Here is a 21,497-nt window from a genome sequence, read left to right on the forward strand (position 1 = left end):
TGATAGTCACCGCAGACGAGTGTGGCGTCGGCGTAGAGAAAGGTCAAATCCGGCAGTAACTGTGGAGCGCCCTACCGCTAGACAACGCGGCATCATGGTTTGGGGCGCTATTGCGTATGATTCCACGTCACCTCTAGTGCGTATTCAAGGCACGTTAAATGCCCACCGCTACGTGCAGCATGTGCTGCGGCCGGTGGCACTCCCGTACCTCCAGGGGCTGCCCAATGCTCTGTTTCAGCAGGATAATGCCTGCCCACACACTGCTCGCATCTCCCAACAGGCTCTACGAGGTGTACAGATGCTTCCGTAGCCAGCGTACTCTCCGGATCTCTCACCAATCGAACACGTGTGGGATCTCATTGGACGCCGTTTGCAAACTCTGCCCCAGCCTCGTACGGACGACCAACTGAGGCAAATGGTTGACTGAGAATGGAGAACCATCCCTCAGGACACCATCCGCACTCTTATTGACTCTGTACCTCGACGTGTTTCTGCGTGCATCGCCGCTCGCGGTGGTCCTACATCCTACTGAGTCGATGCCGTGCGCATTGTGTAACCTGCATATCGGTTTGAAATAAACATCAATTATTCATCCGTGCCGCCTCTGTTTTTTCCCCAACTTTCATCCCTTTCGAACCACTCCTCCTTGGTGTTGCATTGTCACTGTCAGTCAGTGTATATACACCCAACTAGACCAACCTTACTACTAGCAAAGGACAGAAAGGGATGACTTAAACATAAGTTTACTAAAAATCAAAGGTTCAAATGAAAGAGAAATAAATTCATAAAAAGGAAAAACACCACAGATCATAAATTGTTTTGGAGTACTCACAAATGATTGCGTGTGAAGGTTGTTCCTAGTGACCTTCCTGAGATAATACAATTTGCGAACTTCAGTACCAGAGATGGGCTAGGGTCCCCATTCACTCCTTCAAAGGGAGAAAAACTATTGGCATAACCATCCCGTTTACCTCGGAGATGATATATTTCAATATTATTCAAAATAATATATAACATACCATGGAGAAGGAACAGATCCCGCAAAAAAAAAAGAAGCTCCTCAAAAATGACTTTCCCAACAGCCATGCCACAAGGTTGCTGATTTAATGCTAAACCAAGTTATAACACACACCATTGAATGCAGCACTTCCTCACCCATCAAACAACTCTCATATCCAATCAGCGAACCCAATGACCCTGTTCTTATAATCATCAAGAGGGAACTTGATCTGGCAGTAATCAAGCAATGGCAAGAACAAGACAAGCCCTGTAGGACCATGATGCAGTGGATTAGGAGACAGAACACCGATAGTCGACTCGTTGCGAGGGAATTAAAGAGGTGCTACAAGAAATGTCAGGTTGACAGAAGACTCTTAATGTACACATCTCACCTCTCTGACATGCCTGCAGTAGTGATGATCTCTAGACAGCACACGAAGGATATTCTCAAGAAGTTCCACGACAGCACTGAAGCCGGACATCCTGGAGGTGAAGAGATATATCAGTCTATCTGACAGATATTTTCTGGGTCAACATGCAGAAAGACATCCTTGACTATGTGAAAGGGTGCTACATTTGCGCCTGCACCAAGGCAAGCAACAGGAAGGCAGATTCCAGTCAGCGAAGGAGGAGGTCGCAGCGCCCTTGGGAGGCCATAGCCCTCGACTTGATGGGTCCTTACCCTAGAACACCAAGGGGTAAAACAGGACTACTAGTAATGACCGACCTCTTCACAAGGTTGCCGATACCAGAAGCCATGACTGGATGCATCACCAGTCTTCTACAGGATGAGGTATTCAGCAGCTATGGTTATCCACGGTGCATTCTATGAGACAATGGGAGTCGTTCACGCCAAGGTAGTGGCAGCAAATGATGAATGAATTGGGTGTGGAACACTGCACCACCCCTATCTACAAACCAAGGGCTAATCCAACAGAACGAGGGAACCAGAAGCTAAAAAAGGTGGTCCGGGTCCTTTTAACAGACAAGGAACATTGACTGTGGGACCATCAGATACCACAGTCACTTTTTGTCCTACGACAACGCACCAATCGTGTCACTGGCCATTCGCCAGTGGAGCTGTTCCTTGGTCGTCAGCTATATGGCACCGGGGATAGGGAGATTCGTCCACCACCCACTTCTGATCAAGATGATGCAGCTGTTTCCCTAGCAGAGTGGCAGCATAAGCAGCAGCAGGACATCAAGGAAAAGCAAGCATTGGCCGAGAAGAGATCCCTTACCCACGCCAAGGCTCGAGATGTCAAGGAGACCCAGATCTTCCTACCAGGCCAACAAGTATTGCGACATAACCACTCAGTCAGTAATAAGATTGGAGGGTTTTAACCAGGTCTCGCTCCTAAGTGGGTTGGTCCCGTCGAGGTCGATAAGCAGTTGGGCCATGGTGTCTACTTAGTAAAGACCAACCGTCCTGTCGAGGTCCACGCATCAGAATTGCGGCGGGTCACCCAACTGCTGCGCATACAGAGTAAGCCTGGTACTGCCATGGGTCCACCTTGAGGAGAGGCTACTGATGACACAGCATGATCCGGTCAAGAGGAGGAGAGCACACCCAGCGACGTCGAGGAGGAGAAACAATATAATCTACGACCAAGGCAAAGTCGACGAGTGTAATAGACTGTTGAAATGGTTTCAAGTTATAGGGGGGAAATTAATGAAAGTGTGTAATGGACTAGTATAACTTAAAAAACAATTCTCTAAATCCATGGGTAAATAGTGAAATTACTGAGCTCGATTAGTAGGTGGTGATATTAATATTCTGATTATTATCTACATAGTTATGTATGACAGGTTGTCAGCAGACTTTATTTGGTACAGATCGTGGTTGTATCATTTATTACTTGTGTGTTGTATGATCTGTCGTGTGTAACAGAACATGTGAGGTCGTGTCACAAAACTTCTGCTGTATGTTTATTAATACAACTTTATTTTATATAAGAACACGTAATTAATAGTATATAATTTATTAATACCTGTAAATACTATGTATAAATCTGATGTAATGTTCTGCAACACAGGGTAAGAGTATAGGACAATGCACCTTTGTCACTCGAGTTTTACAGTATTTTCTATTCATTCGTGTATAGGTTACAGGAGACATGAGAAGATATGAGAAAGCATGTTGTGTTATACTTTGTCGTGTACAGACCTCCCCAGGGACTCGAACCGGCGGACTGCCAGATGGACGGCAGCCGGGATTCGCAGCCGAGACGCGAACTCAAGGTGTCCAGGGAAACAATCTAGTATTAGAATAATAATCGATATGAGACACCTTGTAGTATCAGAGTAATTGTATAATAATTATAGTCAGAATTAATATTTAGAAGGAACTTTTTAAGAAGTTACATGTAGTGGAGAGCAGCTTGTGAAATGCGCTTACGAAAGCCTGTTGACAAGAAAGGATATACTTGTTTGTTTGATGTGGACAAACAGAGTTGGTATGCAAGCTAAGCGGCTTGCCGACATCCGACAAAGGGACAAGGCAGGGAACAAGCCCCAGTACAGTTGAACTTTAGAGAGACGAGGAAAGAAAAGTACAAAGTGAGACAGAGACAGTAGTGCCCAGAGCAGCATGTATTGGGATAATTATTTGAGAATAATTAGTTGAGGGCGCCATCGACAAGGTGAATAGGTAAGTAACGCCCATAAGACCCAACCCCTAGGATGGGGGGAAGGGATCGACCTTTGCTTCAGGAGAGCAGATATAACCTAGGCCAAGATGGCACGGGGCTCTCTCCCAACCAGTAATTCGTACTTTCAGAACGAGGCTATTTCGAGCAATTGTTCGTGTCAGGAAGTGATACGTGCCGCAGGGCAAAAGTCAGATAAATGCATAGTCGTAGAGTAGGCGCGTGGAGCAAGCTCTCTTCTTTTTCAGAAAGACATATCCAACTTGTATATACTTATATATAGTAGACTTAGTCGTCTTAGGAAATAAAAGACAGTGGAGATTATCAATTCTTTCATTTTGTGAGTTGTGGGACAGAGTCACACCTACAATTACCTCCCCACTTTCCGCTCGGCAGGACAGGTAATACTTCAACTTCCAACTGCCTGGTGACCAACCTACAAGAACGTCTCTCAGGACAGGTAGGTCAAGACAGGCACATAAAAATTAGGTGTCAGGTAGTGCAGGGTCCCGAGTTCGATTCTCGAACAGTCAACTCACCGAAATAACGTGAGAGAACCGCGACTTCGTAGAAGATTGTCCGTAAGAGAACCGCGACTTCGTAGAAGATTTCCGTGTGAGAAAACCGTGACTTCGCAGAAGATTGTCCGAACCGCGCTACCGTTTATTTCTCGTTCTGAGTGCCGCGCATCGCAGAAGAGGAGCATCACTACCGCAGCCTACTAAGCCAGCCCATCAGAGGGATAGCAGTCCAGCAGCAAACGACGCCATCCGGTGGAGACGCAGCACTACAGACAACTACTCATCCAGCCCAGCAGTAAAGTACCATTGAAGATTAAGGTAAGCTGAACATTATTTCAAATGGCACGACAGAATATTTCAGTACCAGCAGACCAAGGCACTGAGATGCTTGACGAGGTGGAATCAGTAAGTATGAGTGGGCCTTTTGTAACAGTAGTAGAAGGACATTGCCTCATTGGACGAGAATTTGATGGCAGTCAACCAGACAGATTGCATGAATTTATAGCAAACGTAGATGCTGCTGTTCGTATGATAAAGGATGAAGAACAAGAGTTGTTTTTAAAATATATTTTAACAAAGGTTACGGGCAGAGCCCGAGATAAATTATTGTACAGACGTGATATATATAATTGGGAGAAAGCCAACCGGGCATTAACAGAATATTACGGCCAGCAAGGCACGTTAGATTTGTACATATGCCAAATGTTCCAAACTGCGCAAGACCCGCGAGAGACAGTCGCAAACTGGGCTCATAAGATAGAAACATTGTCAGCTTCTTTTAGAGAGGCAATACTTGAGGACGAATTAGAGGAAGATTGTGATGCACAGTTGAAAATGACGAGAATAATATGTGTTGCTAGTTTCATACAAGGGTTAGCCAACCCTCGAATACAAGCTAGGGTACAGTCAGAAAAGGGCATTACTTTTGAGAAAGGAGTTGCAATTGCACAACAGGAAGAAACCGTAATAATGTAAAAGAAGGCACGAGAGGGCCTACAACACAAACATAGTTCAGGGTTTAGAGCACAAACCAGAACAGGAGCGCAGTACAGCACCAAAGTGGCACACTAAGACAACACATGCTAGTGTTAGGGTGGTCTGCTACAATTGTAACGAAGAAGGTCACACAGGAAAGAACTGTAAGAACACGGGAACGCAAGGGGCCCACACCACAAAGACCGCTAGTTCCAATACAGCTACAGGGAGCACATTCAGTAAATTAAAATGTCACTATTGTGGAAAGACAGGCCACATTGAACATGACTGTAGAAAGAAACAAAGGGATAAGGAAACAGAGGTACGAGAAACAGTGCGCATAGTACGCACACGACCAAATCCAGTGACAGGGGAAAACAGAACTTGTTATCATTGCGGCCGGAAAGGGCACATACAGGTGAATTGTCGACGAGGTGCATGCACTCAAGGTGAACGTACTCCGGTGATGCGAACGGATAGTCGTAGGTGCTATTCGTGTGGCCAACAGGGCCACATTCAGAGAAATTGCCGAAAAGCCCAAGGCAAGTCCACGGGCAACAGGGCCATGACAAGCCAAACTCAAGGTGGTCGCATAGGGGGCAAGGCCGTAAGATACCGAGCCCAATGCGAACACTGTGATAAGCGGTCACACCAAACCCAAGACTGTTGGTTCAAAAAGAAGGGCGGCAGTACGCATGCCACGAAGGTGGCAAACTAGAACGGGCTCGTAGCAAGGGGACAGTTACGGAGGCCCGCAGACCAGAAGGTCCCAAGAACTCTGACATAGAAGGCATACTGATTCAGGTTGCGAATCAAGGAAGGCGTTGGGATTTTTGATAGATACTGGGTCCGATGTCAGCCTAGTAAAGAGGCAATCGGTAAAGAGGCAACCCAAGGAATGCCTGATTGACGGGAGCAAATCAATTGAATTAGCGGGTGTAAGTAAAGGAATAATTTACACTCAAGTTACTGTGCAATTTGCCATTGGAAATACAAGTCATACATTTCATGCGTAGGGAGTGATTTCCAATTAACTCAGGATGGTATAGTTGGACGAGACATCCTGACAGATAGCGTGATTGACTATAAGGAGGGTCATGTCACCATGCGAGGATGACAATACCCTATGGGGGCGCGAGAGACGAAGGTGATCCGTCTCGAACCAAGGACCCAGAAGGTCGTTGTCATACAAGTAGATCGAAATCTACCTTTAGGAATTATTGAGAAGGAAGAGGTGATTCCAGGGGTGTACCTAGCAGGGTGCCTAACCAAATCAGAGCACCACGAAGCAATGGTTAGCATGATGAATACCACTGAAAAGGCGGTGACTTTACACAGTCCACGAGTGTACATAAGACCTGCCTAGCACAATTGCGAAAGGTAGAGCAGAACAGTAGAGTGGCGAACGGAGAACCGGCCACCCAGAAGCCCCGGTCACAGCGGGTGATAGACTGACTGCGAGTTGATCACCTCACGCAGGTAGATAGGGAAGGGATATACGCCGTCTGCGCTGAGTATAATGATATCTTCCATCTCGAGGGAGACAAACTGACTCACACTGACGTACTACAGCATGAGATCCCTACACCCCAAGATCAACCTCCAATTAATGTACGACCGTATAGACTTCCCAAAGCACAGAAGGGAGAGATACAAGCTCAGATAGATAAAATGCTGAATGATGAAATTATCACGCCTAGCACATCAGGTTGGAATGCACCATTACTTTTAATACCGAAGAAGTTAGATGCCCCAGGGAAACAGAAGTGGCGGCTCATGATCGATTTTAGAAAATTGAACAAGATAACGATAGGAACCAGTTATCCCCTGCCATTAATTTCAGAACTGTTAGACTCCCTTGGCAAGGCGAGATATTTTTCAACTTTAGATCTCGCGAGTGGCTATCACCAGGTGTTGCTGAAGCCTGAAGACAGGCCAAAGACGGCATTCTCTGCGCTAGGGCACAAGTACGAATTCAGGAAGATGCCCATGGGTTTGAAAGACGCGCCAGCCACGTTTATGAGACTGATGAACGCTGTGCTCTCAGGGCTAACAGGTATAAAATGTCTGTGTTACCTGGATGATGTCATTGTGTATGGTAGTTCAATCCAGGAGCACAATGCGAAGCTAAGGGACGTATTTCTAAAGCTGAGAGAGAACACGCTGAAACTCCAGCCAGATAAGTGTGAATTCCTAAGAACCGAGGTAGCGTTCCTAGGACATGTAATTACTGATGAAGGAGTCTTACCAGACCTGCATAAAGTACAGGCCGTTAAGGACTTTCCGAGGCTGACCACTAGCCGCCAGATCAAGCAGTTCTGCGGACTGAGTGGATACTATAGGAAATTCATACCTAACTACAGCAAAATTGCGAAACCGCTGTATCAGTTAGTGAAAAAGGATGTTCCCTTTGTATGGGGAGACTATCAGGAACAAGCGTTCCAGACACTAAAGCAAAAGCTAATTGAGGAACCTATACTGCAGTATCCGGACTTTGAAAAACCATTCGTTGTTACCACTGATGCGAGCAACGAAGCGGTTGGGGCAGTACTGTCACAAGGACCTATCAGGAAAGATCTTCCAATTGCCTATGCAAGTAGAACGCTTAATAAAGCAGAAATGAATTACAGCGTAACTGAGAAGGAATTGTTGGCAAAAGTGTGGGCAGTAAAATACTTCAGACCGTACTTGTTTGGGAGAAAATTTACTGTTGTGACAGACCATAAGCCGTGAAGTGGGTCTTCAACGTGCAAGATCTGTCTTCACGCCTGCTAAAGTTCAGGCTGAAGCTAGCGGAATACGACTTTGACATCGTATATAAGCAGGGCAAACAGAACTGCAATGCAGATGCCCTGAGTAGGAATCCCACTGAACCCAAGTGCCAAGCACGAGTGGTTAACTCGGCTAAGCACATGTCTCATCAGGAGACAACAGGAAAAACTCAGACCTCAGACGAGAAAAGAAAGGAGGTATTGTCTTCAAAACCCGAGGACGCTACGGCAGAGGGACTTGAAGCAGATGGTAGCGAAGTTTCCGAGGACGCTAACGCAGAGGAAATTTCGTCCGAGAATAGCTCATCTGAGGAAGAGAATGAATTAGACGAAGCTCAAAAGCTAGCCATTTTGAAAGAATGTCATGATTCTTTGGTGGGAGGCCACCACGAAAAAGCGAGCACGTACGCCAGGGTACGTGAACGGATTCAGTGGAAGGGCATGAAAGGAGACATTGAGCGCTATGTACGCACATGTCCCTCTTGCCAAAAGAATAAAGGGACCAGACCAGACGTCAGGGCTCCCATGAGGATTACGGATACACCTAGCACGGTCTTTGAGAAAATATCCCTAGACGTGGTTGGACCTCTTCCGTTGACAGAGGCTGGAAATAGGTACATTCAGACATGCCAAGATCAGCTGTCGAAGTACCTAGTGGCGAGTGCCATGCCCAATCAGGAGGCAGAAACCGTGGCACGGACGCTAATTAATAATGTGATAAATATCTACGGGATACCAGAACAGATTCTCACTGACCAGGGCAGTAATTTCATGAGTGATGTGTTCAAGGCGCTGTGTAAAACGCTGAGCATTCGAAAAACGCATACTACGGCCTTTAGGCCACAGTCGAACGGTAGCATAGAAAGATCCCATAAGGTACTCACGGAGTACCTAAGGCATTATGTCTGCTCAGGAGAGCAAAATGACTGGGACAAGTATTTGCCCACGGCTAGTTTTGTGTATAACACCACGAAGAGCACAAGTACAGGGTTCACACAATACGAATTAATTTTCGGAAAGAAGGCAAATATACTAGGTGTGCTGCAATAGCCACCTGAGATGAGTTACAAAGAACACCAGAACGTGGTGGAGGAACTGACGGCACAGCTTAGGCGAAATCACGAGGCCGCCAGAAAGACCTTAATTGAGCGATAAGAATTAGGGAAAGAGCACTATGACAAAAAGCAGAATGAGATCACCTTCCAGGTAGGTGACAAGGTTCTTTTGCGCAATGACGCATTGTGAAGAGGAAAATCTAGGAAGCTAAGCCCACCAATCAAAGGCCCTTACGAGATAGTAGATGTTTCAGGGGTGAACTGCACCCTACAGATGAACAAGAAAGGAAAAAGGGTTAAGGTACATGAGAACCGTTTGAAATTGTATTTGTAGATGAGTGAAGTGAGAACTGGGAAGCGAAAGTATCCACAAGTAGAAAAGTAGCCATGATCTTCCGTCTACCATGGCACTGAATATGGCGCGAATGCTAGGATTGTTCTCCTTCGTAGTAACAGTGATAGTTGTGACGTCACACCGCTACGGAACGACCGGAGAAGTACTGGATGTCAAGGTGACACCATATGAAAGTACTCCAGGAGCGTACTTCGAAAATCAAGGTGAAATATAATTATACCATACTGAATGGACACTAGTTACCTATGTGAATCCGAATCAATTAAGTGACGTATTTTCAAATGTCAAAAGACACATACACTGGACTCAATATGTACGCAGCTAGAAAGAAGTACTAACTTAACGTGTCAGCAAGATGTTAAAATGCTAAGTGCACAATTGGATAGAATTAAGGAATCAAAGGAATTAATTACATGGATTACTAACCCAATAGGGGAAACTGATAACACTAGACGAAGCGAGGCTTAATTAATGCAGTAGGTTCCATCGCAAAGGCATTATTTGGAACATTAAGTCAGGATGATGCAGACAAATATGAGTCAAAAATTAGCGAGTTAGAACAAGAACAAATATCAATTATGAAAATTGATAAAGACCAAATGATAGTCGTAAAAACAACATTGCAATCTATGAAGAGCACCATTTATGATGTCACAGCAAATGAGCAGAGATTAACTCAGAACATTGCAGAAATTAGATCTTATCTTGCCAATAGCACGCTTCAGATTGCAGAAGCAATTAAAGAAGTAGAATTAGAAAATTCAATAAATAGACATTTAATTGAAATTGAAGGCTTTCTCATACAACTGTATGAGCATTACAGTGTTGTATTGTCAGGTATAATGAATGCATATGTAGGAGTCATTCGAGTGCAGATAATTTCACCAGAGGATATCATTAAATGTTATAAGAAAGCTCAACGAGATTTCCCTAAAGGATTGTCCTTGCCATTTGATTTAAAATCAGCTTACGGCTACTTCATTTACAAAGTAGCCACAGTGGAAGTGTTCGCTAACAAAAATTATCTAGTGTACATCATCAAGACACCCCTTACGGACAGGGTAACTTATACATTGTATCACATGATTCCATTCTCCACGTATATGAGAAGTAATCCACACCATTTTGTTTACCTTCAAGAGACCAAGGATTATATCCTTATGGACAAAGAGAAACAAACTTATGTTCAGTTAGATAAGGATCAGATAAAGCAATGTAAAGTAGTAACATCCAGTTAGAAACTATGTCATGTTAAATTCCCCATTAATACAGTGTACACGCAAAATAGTTGAGCAGTAAAGCTCCTTATAGGAGTTAGTCAGATTCCAGATAATTGTGATAAGAGAGTACTTCAAGTTCAACAGCTCATGTGGATACCTATTAGGCTAATAGATACATATATGTATCCCCAAAGGAAACCAAGGTAACATGTATGTGAAAAAGATACCACCAGTGATATTAAGTTAGCAGGCACTGGTATCCTTGTTTTAAGTGCAGGCTGTACAGTATATGGACCGCATAGTAAAATACAAGGTTTGGGTGAAGTGAACACCACACAAAGTAAAGACTTTGTACCAGAAGTTACACTTGATCATGACTGTTGCGAGAAGATAGGTAGTGAAATCAAGTTAGAAGAGCTCCTGAAATGAATAAGTTATCATTAAATAACCTATTAAATCACACTGACGACTTAAAATGGGCTACCCATAAGACACAGGAAGTGGAAGAAACGGTGAAACAAAAAGAAGAAATGCAAAGACAAATGATTTATCAGCATATTAATGTGTACAAATATATTGTGTGGATAGTTATTAGTATCATAGGTTTAACTTTAGGATGTTACTGTTGTAATTGTTGCTGTCCGAAACTAGGGTTTCCAGCAAAGAGATGGTTCAAAGATGCATGGGCTCATTGCCCAAATATATGTATAAAACAAATGGTTATTACGAAGGGTGACAAGGTTAAGACTTCAAACGAAGATTTAACTATATTCCAACATCCCAGGCGGATCCGGGGACGCTCGGAGATGTCTGAGGAGATCATGGAATTACACTCCAGGCCTGCTGGGGGACGCCCTAGTACGCCTGCGAGATCTATAGAAGCAGTAGAAATAGATACAAGTGTTAATCAGGGTAGAGAACAACCTTCCCCTTCACCAACGGTCGCCGATCCTTACGCACAGGCGACATCAGAGTGTAAATAGTGTAGGACAGAAATAGACGCAACGTATGGTTGCATCCATTTCTTCCCTAAGGGGGGAGATGTCATGTACCGACCTCCCCAGGGACTCGAACCGGCGGACTGCCAGATGGACGGCAGCCGGGATTCGCAGTCGAGACTCGAACTCAAGGTGTCCAGGGAAACAAACTAGTATTAGAATAATAATCATCGATACGAGACGCCTTGTAGTATCAGAGTAATTGTATAATAATTATAATCAGAATTAATATTTAGAAAGAAGAAGGAACTTTTCAAGAAGTTACATGTAGTGGAAAGCAGCTTGTGAAATGCGCTTACGAAAGCCTGTTGACAAGAAAGGATATTTACTTGTTTGTTTGATGTGGACAAACAGAGTTGGTATGCGAGCTAAGCAGCTTGCCGACATCTGACAAAGGGACAAGGCAGGGAACAAGCTCCAGTACAGTTGCACTTTAGAGAGACGAGGAAAGAAACGTACAAAGTGAGACAGAGACAGTAGTGCCCAGAGGGCAGCACGTATTGGGATAATTATTTGAGGGCGTCATCGACAAGGTGAATAGCTAAGTAACGCCCATAAGACCCAACCCCTAGGATGGTGGGAAGGGACCGACCTTTGCTTCAGGAGAGCAGACACAACCCTAGGCCAAGATGGCGCGGGGCTCTCTCCCGACCAGTAATTCGTACTTTCAGAACGAGGCTCTTTCGAGCAGTTGTTCATGTCAGGAAGTCATACGTGCCGCAGGGCAAAAGTCAGATAAACGCGTAGTCGTAGAGTAGGTGCGTGGAGCAAGCTCTCTTCTTTTTCAGAACGACATATCCAACTTGTATATACTTGTATATAGTAGACTTAGTCGTCTTAGGAAATAAAAAGCAGTGGAGATTATCGATTCTTTCATTTCGTGAGTTGCGGGACAGAGTCACACCTACAATTACCTCCCTACTTTCCGCTCAGCACGACAGGTAGGTCACGACAACTTTTCTGGAAGCCTGGCCAGGCAAGGTATATAAAGGATGGTCTTGGGTTGTTTAGTAGAGTTGTTAGTGACAATCGTTAGTCGAGTTAAGTTACGAACTCATGTCATGGTTTTGCCGTTGAAGTGGTTATGTTGTGTTGGTACCACATGTCAAGTGTTCCGTAGTTGGTTTCCGTCGTTGGATGAAATGCTAATGTGGCAGTAGATTGTGTTCAAGGTGGTGGTTCATTTGATGTGCAACTATTAAGGTGTATATAATTTGTAAATAAAACAGTGAAGGTCTACACAATTGACAGCATTTCGTGTATGGGTCTTTGTGAATACGATACATTTTTCTCTTGGCAAGTCACTTATGTTTGCACTCTTTATTTTTAAAGACTGACAATTCTGTTTAATTCTGTTTTACACTTTTTTTTTTTGCTAGTTGCTTTACGTCGCACCGACATAGATAGGTCTTATGACGACAATGGGACAGGAAAGGGCTAGGAGTGGGAAGGAAGCGGCCGTGGCCTTAATTAAGGTACAGCCCCAGCATTTGCCTGCTGTGAAAATGGGAAATCACGGAAAACCATACAGTTCTTTCTACCCCCTTTGTAATCTCAAGTCCATAAGTTAACATTCCATGAAGTTAATATTTTTAATTGCATGGCAAACAAAAAAAATCTGCACCAAAAATAAATGAATAAACCTTTTTACTTGATTTGACACTTTTTCAAAACAGTCCTCAGTGTGGTGTTAAATAGGGGGTTTCACTGTAGTAAGTTCAAACTACTCATGGTAAAAGTAGAGATAAAATCCATCTAACAAAACTCTCAGTTATTTATTCTACGTTATCTATATCCAAAACAAAGTTAGTAATACTACATATTAAGTGCTTCTCTACAACAACTCACACTGCTACTTACTCTCTGAAATCCACTTTTGGTAGCTATATGATGACCATGTTTGCCAGCAAATCTACTAATGAGAGCTGTGATACCCCAAGTGAAACGGAACTCAAGATCTTCATGAAAATCTGCACACAGGTTGTCGCAATTCAGACGATAAAGGATCTCAAATGGTTCGCGACGTGGAAGAATATTTAATGAGACCTGCTTCTTATCACCTGGCAACAATGCTGACATACGTTCTGAAACACAAAATGAAATATATATAACAAAAATTGCAGAATAAAGACTACAGTAATACTGATAAAAGCCAAACTGATACAGAACTGCATTTCTACGGGCACTAAAGTCTCGCTGAGAGAGACCAGAAAAGAGTTTGTGATCTCTAAGTGAATACACATCAGAATAACTGAAAATAAAAAAGGTTAATCCTCAAAACATGCGGTGGAATCATAAAGAGACCAGTTAAATTGTACACCCCAAGCATTCCCTCCAAATTCCTTTCTTGTTCTCTCCCTGTCCTGTACATTTCCTTCAGTTCAATGCCAACTCACAGTTGGAGTTAATATGCTCATTAGCCAGCAGTTTTCTCAATGGCTCTCCTCAAATACTGTGTGGTCTGCTTATGACCCCACAACACCACTTGTGTTACGAAGTTGATTTTGACATATAAGCTTTATCATTCCATTTGGAACACCTGTTTAGAAATGAAATGGCGTATGGCTTTTAGTGCCGGGAGTGTCCGAGGACAAGTTCGGCTAGTCAGATGCAGGTCTGTCGATCTGACACCCGTAGGCGACCTGCACATCATAATGAGGATGAAATGATGATGAAGACGACACATACACCCAGCCCCCGTGCCAGTGAAATTAACCTATTGTGGTTAAAATTTCCGACCCTGCCGGGAATCGAACCCGGGACCCCTCTGACCAAAGGCCAGCACGCTAACCATTCAGCCATGGAGCCAGACACCTGTTCAGAACTTTTTATTCATGCGAGGCATTACTATGGTCTCTACATCTGAGACTGGTATTCCAGTGTCTGATCCTAGGATCATAGACTTTATAAACATTTCATGATGTGGGTTACTGTAGTCACGTCCTAGTGCAGTTCGTGAACCATGGGCAACGGCTGAGTGGCCTAGTAAGTGGACCTGAGAGTCGGGATACCAGTTGCTATGGAATGGGAGTGGGCATCTCGGACATATTCTGAGTCGTGGCCCTCCTTGTGCTCAGAAGGCTAGGACTATACAATACACCAGAGGTCCCTAACCCGTTAGAGGAGAGATCCTCACTTCGACTACGTGTAAGTAGGATAGCATCCTGCTTCACGAATTTACCGAGCTCAGAACATTTTAAGCAAACCTCGGACCTATGGGAGTAACGGAGTCCCACTCCCAATTGACAGGTGAGGGACTCCTTGGAAACAACTTGGCAAACAAAATGGAATTCGATGAGGAGCTATCAATATTAATGGGGCTTATGGGAGAAAGAAAGTAGAACTGGCTGAGTCAGCAAACAGGATGCATCCGGATATGCTAGGAGTAAGTGATATTCGGTTAAGGGGAGGTAATGAGGAAGAGATAGGATATAATAAAGTGAACTTGGCGGGTATTAGAAAGGGAAGGGCAGAGTCTGGGGTAGGGCTGTTTATCAGGAACACCACTGCACGTAGTTTCTGTCAGGCACGTAAATGAGTGAATGATGTGAGTAGATTTGGCAGTTGGAGGAATTAGAACGAGAATTGTGTCAGTGTATTCACTATGTGAGGGTGCAGATGAGAATGAAGTTGATAAGTTTTAGGAAGCATTGAATGACATCATAGTCAGGGTGAACAGCAAGGATAGGATAGTGCTAATGGGCGATTTCAATGCGAGAGTTGGAAATAGAACTGAAGGATAGAACAGGGTGATTGATAAATGTGGGGAAGATATGGAACCTAACAGGAATGGAAAGCGTTAACTGGACTTCTCTGCTAGTATGGGTTTAGCAGTTAGGAATACATTTTTCAAGCATAAGGCTATTCACCCCTACATATGGGAGGGTAGGGGTACCAGAACCATAAGACTATATCTTAACAAACTTCAAATCCAGGAAATATGTTAGGAATGTAAGGGTTTTTTGGGGATTTTTCGATGATACAGACAACTATTTGATCTGTACTGAACTAAGTATCTCTAGGCCTAGGATAGAGAAAGTGAAATCTGTCTGCAAACGAATAAGGATAGAAAATCTCCAGGATGAGGAAATTAGACACAAGTACATGGAAATGATTGGTGAGAAGTTCTGAACAGTGGGCAGTAAGCAGGTTCAGTATATAGAAAGAGAATTGGTGACATACAGGAATGCTTAGGAACAACTACTGTATGTGTAACATAGGAAAAAGCAAACATCCTGCTGGAACGATGAAGTGAGAGCAGCTTGAAAACGTAAAAAGAAGGCTTATCAGAAATGGCTCCAAACAAGGGCTGATGCAGACAGGGAATTGTACGTAGATGAAAGAAACAGAGCAAAACAAATAGTTGTTGAATCCAAAAAGAAGCCGTGGGAAGATTTTGGTAATAACCTGGAAAGGCTAGGTCAAGCAGCAGGGAAACCTTTCTGGACAGTAATACAGAATCTTAGGAAAGGAGGGAAAAAGGAAATGAACAGTGTTCTGGGTAATTCAGGTGAACTCATAATGGTGCGTCCACACCAAGATGTTTTCGTTAAGTTTGTTAATAAACTTTGTTAATGAACAATGTTCATGAACATTTCTGTCTGTTAATAAACAAAATAGCGTGTTCATTAACTTTCCAAGCATGTTGATAAACAAAATTTCTTTACTTTTTTGAATAAAACTTTTCATTAACATTTCGTGTTTTCGTTAACATTTCGGTTTGCACATGCGCTAAAATGCAATTAGAACACACAAATTCGTAGCGCGGAATACTCAAAATCGAATCGCAAGCAACTCGTATACACCAAAGACCGACTCATGAAACACCATACGAATATATGAAGTGTAGGAGTCACCAGTTGCTACGAATCTTAAAGTTATACCTAGCCTAACATTGTAACATTTTTGATGATAATAATAAATAAAAAATATAAAATATATCATAAATAAAAATATTTCTAAAAAACTTAATAAAATTAACACGTTCCGTGCGGTTCGGGTCACCATGTGCCCCGAAACATGTTACTCTTATCCGTCGGTGCGAACTTCCCAGAATTGCGAAGTAAGTAACTACGTCCTAGTTACGAATTTCCGTTAACTAATGGCAACATAGTGTTCCAATTGAAGCAAAGGATCGAGGCATACTGCTAGTTTTGATCGGCCCACCGGTGACCCGAAGGAAGTTTTTTTCATCTTCCGTTCATATCGCATCGGGTCACCCTGAGTCCCGATTGTTGTCTGACCTATATTTTTACGCGGGAATCGCTTAGCGCGGTTACGGTGAATGAAGCCTAGAGTGTTGCTGTCCGCAGATCGTAGACTGTTGTTTAAGGAGTACCACCCTTCTGATATCTGCTTTCTACATTGCTCTTAGGAAAGCCAATAGAGGTTATTGGAGTTATTGGAATAGTTATTGACATATTTACTATCTTCCGTATATAATATTTACAAGCAATTTCACGTCCTTTTTTAGGTATGGAGATTTCACATTCTGACACACCGGCGGCACGGAAAAGAAAGAGGGTTAGGACAGCACTGGGGTGGGCCTATATTACGTTCCGTGCGGTTCGGGTCACCATGTGTCCCGAAACATGTTACTCTTATCCGTCGGTGCGAACTTCCCAGAATTGCGAAGTAAGTAACTACGTCCTAGTTACGAATTTCTGTTAACTAATGGCAACATAGTGTTCCAATTGAAGTAAAGGATCGAGGCATACTGCTAGTTTTGATCGGCCCACCGGTGACCCAATTATTTCCGGGGTCATTTCTGTTTCACGCAATTGTTGAATCGGAACACTGTCGCACAGGTAAATATGCTGGAATGTCTCCTCAACAATAACGCACACAACAAGTGCACATGCATGGTTTAGGATGTCATACTAGGGAGTAAACAAAGTCAAATTCGTCAGGTCACCGGTGACCCGAACCGATAATAACTAAAGGCAGCATCGGGTCACCGGTGGGCCGATACGACGTAACATTAAGTCATCGAAATTCACTGCCGCAGGGAACGTGTTAATAAGCATAATTAACCGAAATGTCCGTAGTATGGGCGCCAGAGTTCACCAGAATGGATCCCTCGAATTTAGATAAGAGCATGATAAACTTTATATCCCAGGGCGTGTACATAATGCTGCGTACTGGTACATCTGCTGCAGGCCTTACCTAACCTCCTGAAAACGACTAATTAGGTAGGAACTGCACCTAGGTTCATCAATAACACTGATTCTAAAATAGCTAACTATATTCTTAACAAATTCCGTGCATGAGCACCTCATCAACATACAACATTCTACATATAATACACACATAAAATATTGCTGGAAGACTCCATATTTACAACAACAACAACAATAATAATGAAAATCGTGGGAAAACGAAAGCGAGAACTAAGCTACCATTTGTAGACAGTCCGATGAACAATGTACATGTATGAAGATAAATACCCTTCACTGTCTCTATATCAGTTCGACTTACCGATTCTCATAATCGGCAGTTATCACATCACACAGATACTGTACCTTGTACTACTGTGTTCACATATTTTAACACTTGTTGTAAAGATAAGTCTGAGATAGCTTTCACCAACATATAATGCTAGGCCGCCACAAGTGCTACAATACTTAATGCGCAAGCACTCTCCACAATCAGCCACTTTCCACAAACATAACAAGACTACGCTCCACGAACGTTTGAAGTCCAGTCCATTGCGGCCGTGTCACTCCAGTACCGTGCATCAGCACCACTTCCTTCCCGTACAGTGCGTCAGTTGTAGTTATCTTACTTCTCGTTCCTTTACAATCACTCGCACAATGTCCTTGGTTGCCGCCGTATGATCCACCTTATAGACATCAACATCCCCCTCCTCTCAGATGATACGTCTGGATTGGTGCTTGCCAGCCAATCATGGGTGGTCCTCTTCTCAAGCCCAAGCCCTGAACTACTACTTCCTCCCAAGACAATAACAAACTCTGGGGTATATTCCATGAATCACCAAACTTTCCTAATACAACAACAAGCTCATCTCATCAGGCTGGGATATATACATGACTCATACGAACTTCCCGACGCAAGTACATCACAACAGACACTGGGGTAGCCATATGACTCATTCGAATTACCAGAGTTATTAAAGCAATGTTTTCCCACTCGTGCAAAACAAATTACTCATACCTACATATGTGGATATCTTCCAGCTTACCAATATAAATGAAATACTAATAATAATAATGATAATAATAATAATGATAATAATAATAATAATAATACATGAAGATCTACAAGAAATGGGTATCGAGGACGAAACCATTCAAGATAGAATGAAATTTAGAAGCTTAGTAAACAAACATAAATTTGCAGAGAAACCAACAAGAAAAAATACAGGCTGGACAGAAACACGCAGAAAGGAACACAGTGAAAAAATGAAGAGATATTGGGAAGAAAAGAAGAAGAAACATTGTGCAAAATAAGTTCAAACGCACTCCACAGCTGGGCACAACGAATCAAAAAAAAAATAAAATAATAATAATAATAATAAATCGAATACTGACAATAATATCTCTAACTTCTATATATAATTCGGGGGTGTGATATATGTACTATCACAACATTAATGGAGATGGCATTCCGATAATTTGTATCATTTCTTGCAATTTCAGGCCCACTTACTGTCAACAAGAACTAAAAGTCGTATGGGGACATTCTCAGAAAGTTTTGAAAGCCTGCTGCATCATGAATTAAAAGTTCTTTTTTCTATTTGCTATTTGCTTTACGTCGCACCGACACAGATAGGTCTTATGATGACGATGGGACAGGAAAGGCTTAGGAAAGGAGAGAAAGCGGCCGTGTCCTTTATTAAGGTACAGCCCTAGCATTTGCTTGGTGTGAAATGGGAAATGACTGAAAACCATCTTCAGGGCTGCTGACAGTGGGGTTTGAACCCACTATCTCCCCGATGCGAGCTCACAGCTGCGTGCCCCTAACCGCACAGCCAACTCGCCCAGTAATTAAAAGTTCTGACATAAGTGTCCTCTATAATCTATCAGAACACAAGTATGAAGGATGAGTTTTCCACCTAATCAATACTTTATTTACAAAATGTTCAAAATTATCTACATTAAAACATCAAGTGTCCTCTCCAAACTTAATTCTGAACGCTTTACCAATATTTTTCTTTGCCACACTTTGCGTCTACGCTTTTCTCTAATTGCACTCATTAAAATAATGAAAGCTGCAGCTGTAAGTACTTTCTTCTTCCTGACCCTATCCATTGTAACCTCACAAACAAATTTTGGTGTGGACACAATGTTAAAGAAGTTTGTTAACAAAAGTTTATTTGGTGTGGACACAATGTTAAAGAGGGTTATTAACAAAAGTTTATTAACATTTTGAGAAACGCTTTCATTAACATTGTTTATTAACTTTGTTTCGTTAACACTGTTAATTAACTTTGGTGTGGACTAACCATAATAGATCCCAGGGAATAACTGCACAGTTGGAATATTTTGAAAATCTTCTCAACATAGATCTAGCAAAAGCATATGACAGGGTACTGAGGGAAAAGATATTCGCTATACTTGGGGACCATGGGATTAAGTATAGATTATTAAAATCAATCAAAGGCATTTATACTGGCAATTGGGCTGCAGTGAGGATTGATGGTAGAATGAGTTGTTGGTTCAAGGTACATACAGGAGTTAGACAAGGCTGTAATCTTTCACCTTCGTTGTTCATAGTTTACATAGATCATCTGCACGAAAGGGAGAGATTCAGTTTGATGTAAATGTAGTAAGCAGTCTGGCCTAAGCTGTCGACTTCGTCTTAATGGCAGATTGTGCAGAAAGCCTGCAGTCTGATATCTTGTAACTTAAAAATAGGTGCAATGAGTATGATACAAAAATTAGCCACTCAAAGACCAAATTGATGTCAGAATAGAATTGAATGTCAGATTGGTGAAACAAAACTGGAACAGACAGATAATTTCAAGTATTTAGGATTTGTGTTCTCCAAGGATGGTAATATAGTAAGCAAGATTGAATCAAGGTGCAGTAAAGTTAATACACTGAGCTCGCAGTTGTGATCAACAGTATTCTGTAAGAAGGAAGTCAACTCCCGGATGAAACTATCTTTACATTGGTCTGTTTGCAGACCAACTCTGCTTTACGGGAGCAAAAGCTGGGTGGACTCAGGATATCTTATTCACAAGTTAAAAGTAACAGACATGAAAGTAGCGAGAATGTTTGCTGGTACAAACAGGTGGGATTAATGGCAGGAGGGTACTCTGAATGAGGAGATAAAGGCTAAGTTAGGAATGAACTCTATGGATGAAGCTGTGTGCATAAACTGGCTTCGGTGGTAAGGCCATGTGAGGCGAATGTAGAAAGATAGGTTACCTGGGAGAATAATGTTCTCTGTTATGGAGGGTAAGAGAAGTAGAGAGAGACCAAGATGACGATGGTTAGACTCAGTTTCTAACGATTTAAATATAAGAGGTATAGAACTAAATGAGGCCACAGCAGTAGTTGCAAACAAAGGATTGTAGCAACATTTAGTAAATTTACAGAGGCTTGCAGACTGAACGCTGAAAGGCATAATGGTCTATAATGTTGATATATGTATGCATGTATGTATGTATGTATGTATGCTTTAAGGCCGGTCTCCACTGCTTAACATTTCACACCAACATGTTAAATTGAACATGTTAGAATTGACATGTATGTTGTCATGAATCGTCCTATTGACTTTGCATATTAACTCAGAAAGTTGAGGTTATCCTTTTTTAACATGTTGGCGTGTTTTCTGCTCCAAGTGGAAAACGTCAAGTCAATTCGTTGTTCGTGAGATGTCGGCACAGCTTCGGCAACTTCCTGCTGTTTCCATGCCAACAGATAGCTTAAATGGAGTTTTCATGTATAGGCCAAAAAGTAGGATTATAGTTACAAGCTACAAATACAGT

The 21,497-nt window shown here is 42.6% G+C and overlaps 1 protein-coding gene across 7 annotated transcripts in view; it reads right to left on the bottom strand.

Moving 5' to 3' along the window:
• The window catches only part of Marf (Mitochondrial assembly regulatory factor), a 601,407-nt gene that overhangs the window by 215,996 nt on the left and 363,914 nt on the right, over window positions 1–21,497 (bottom strand). For all 7 annotated transcript variants that reach the window (XM_067141663.2, XM_067141660.2, XM_067141658.2 and 4 more), the window contains one exon: window positions 13,403–13,626. In XM_067141663.2, the coding sequence (XP_066997764.2) occupies window positions 13,403–13,626 (224 nt within the window). The remainder of the gene's footprint in view (window positions 1–13,402; window positions 13,627–21,497) is intronic.

This window comes from Anabrus simplex, chromosome 2 (assembly GCF_040414725.1).
Source record: "Anabrus simplex isolate iqAnaSimp1 chromosome 2, ASM4041472v1, whole genome shotgun sequence".
Lineage (NCBI taxonomy): Eukaryota > Metazoa > Arthropoda > Insecta > Orthoptera > Tettigoniidae > Anabrus > Anabrus simplex.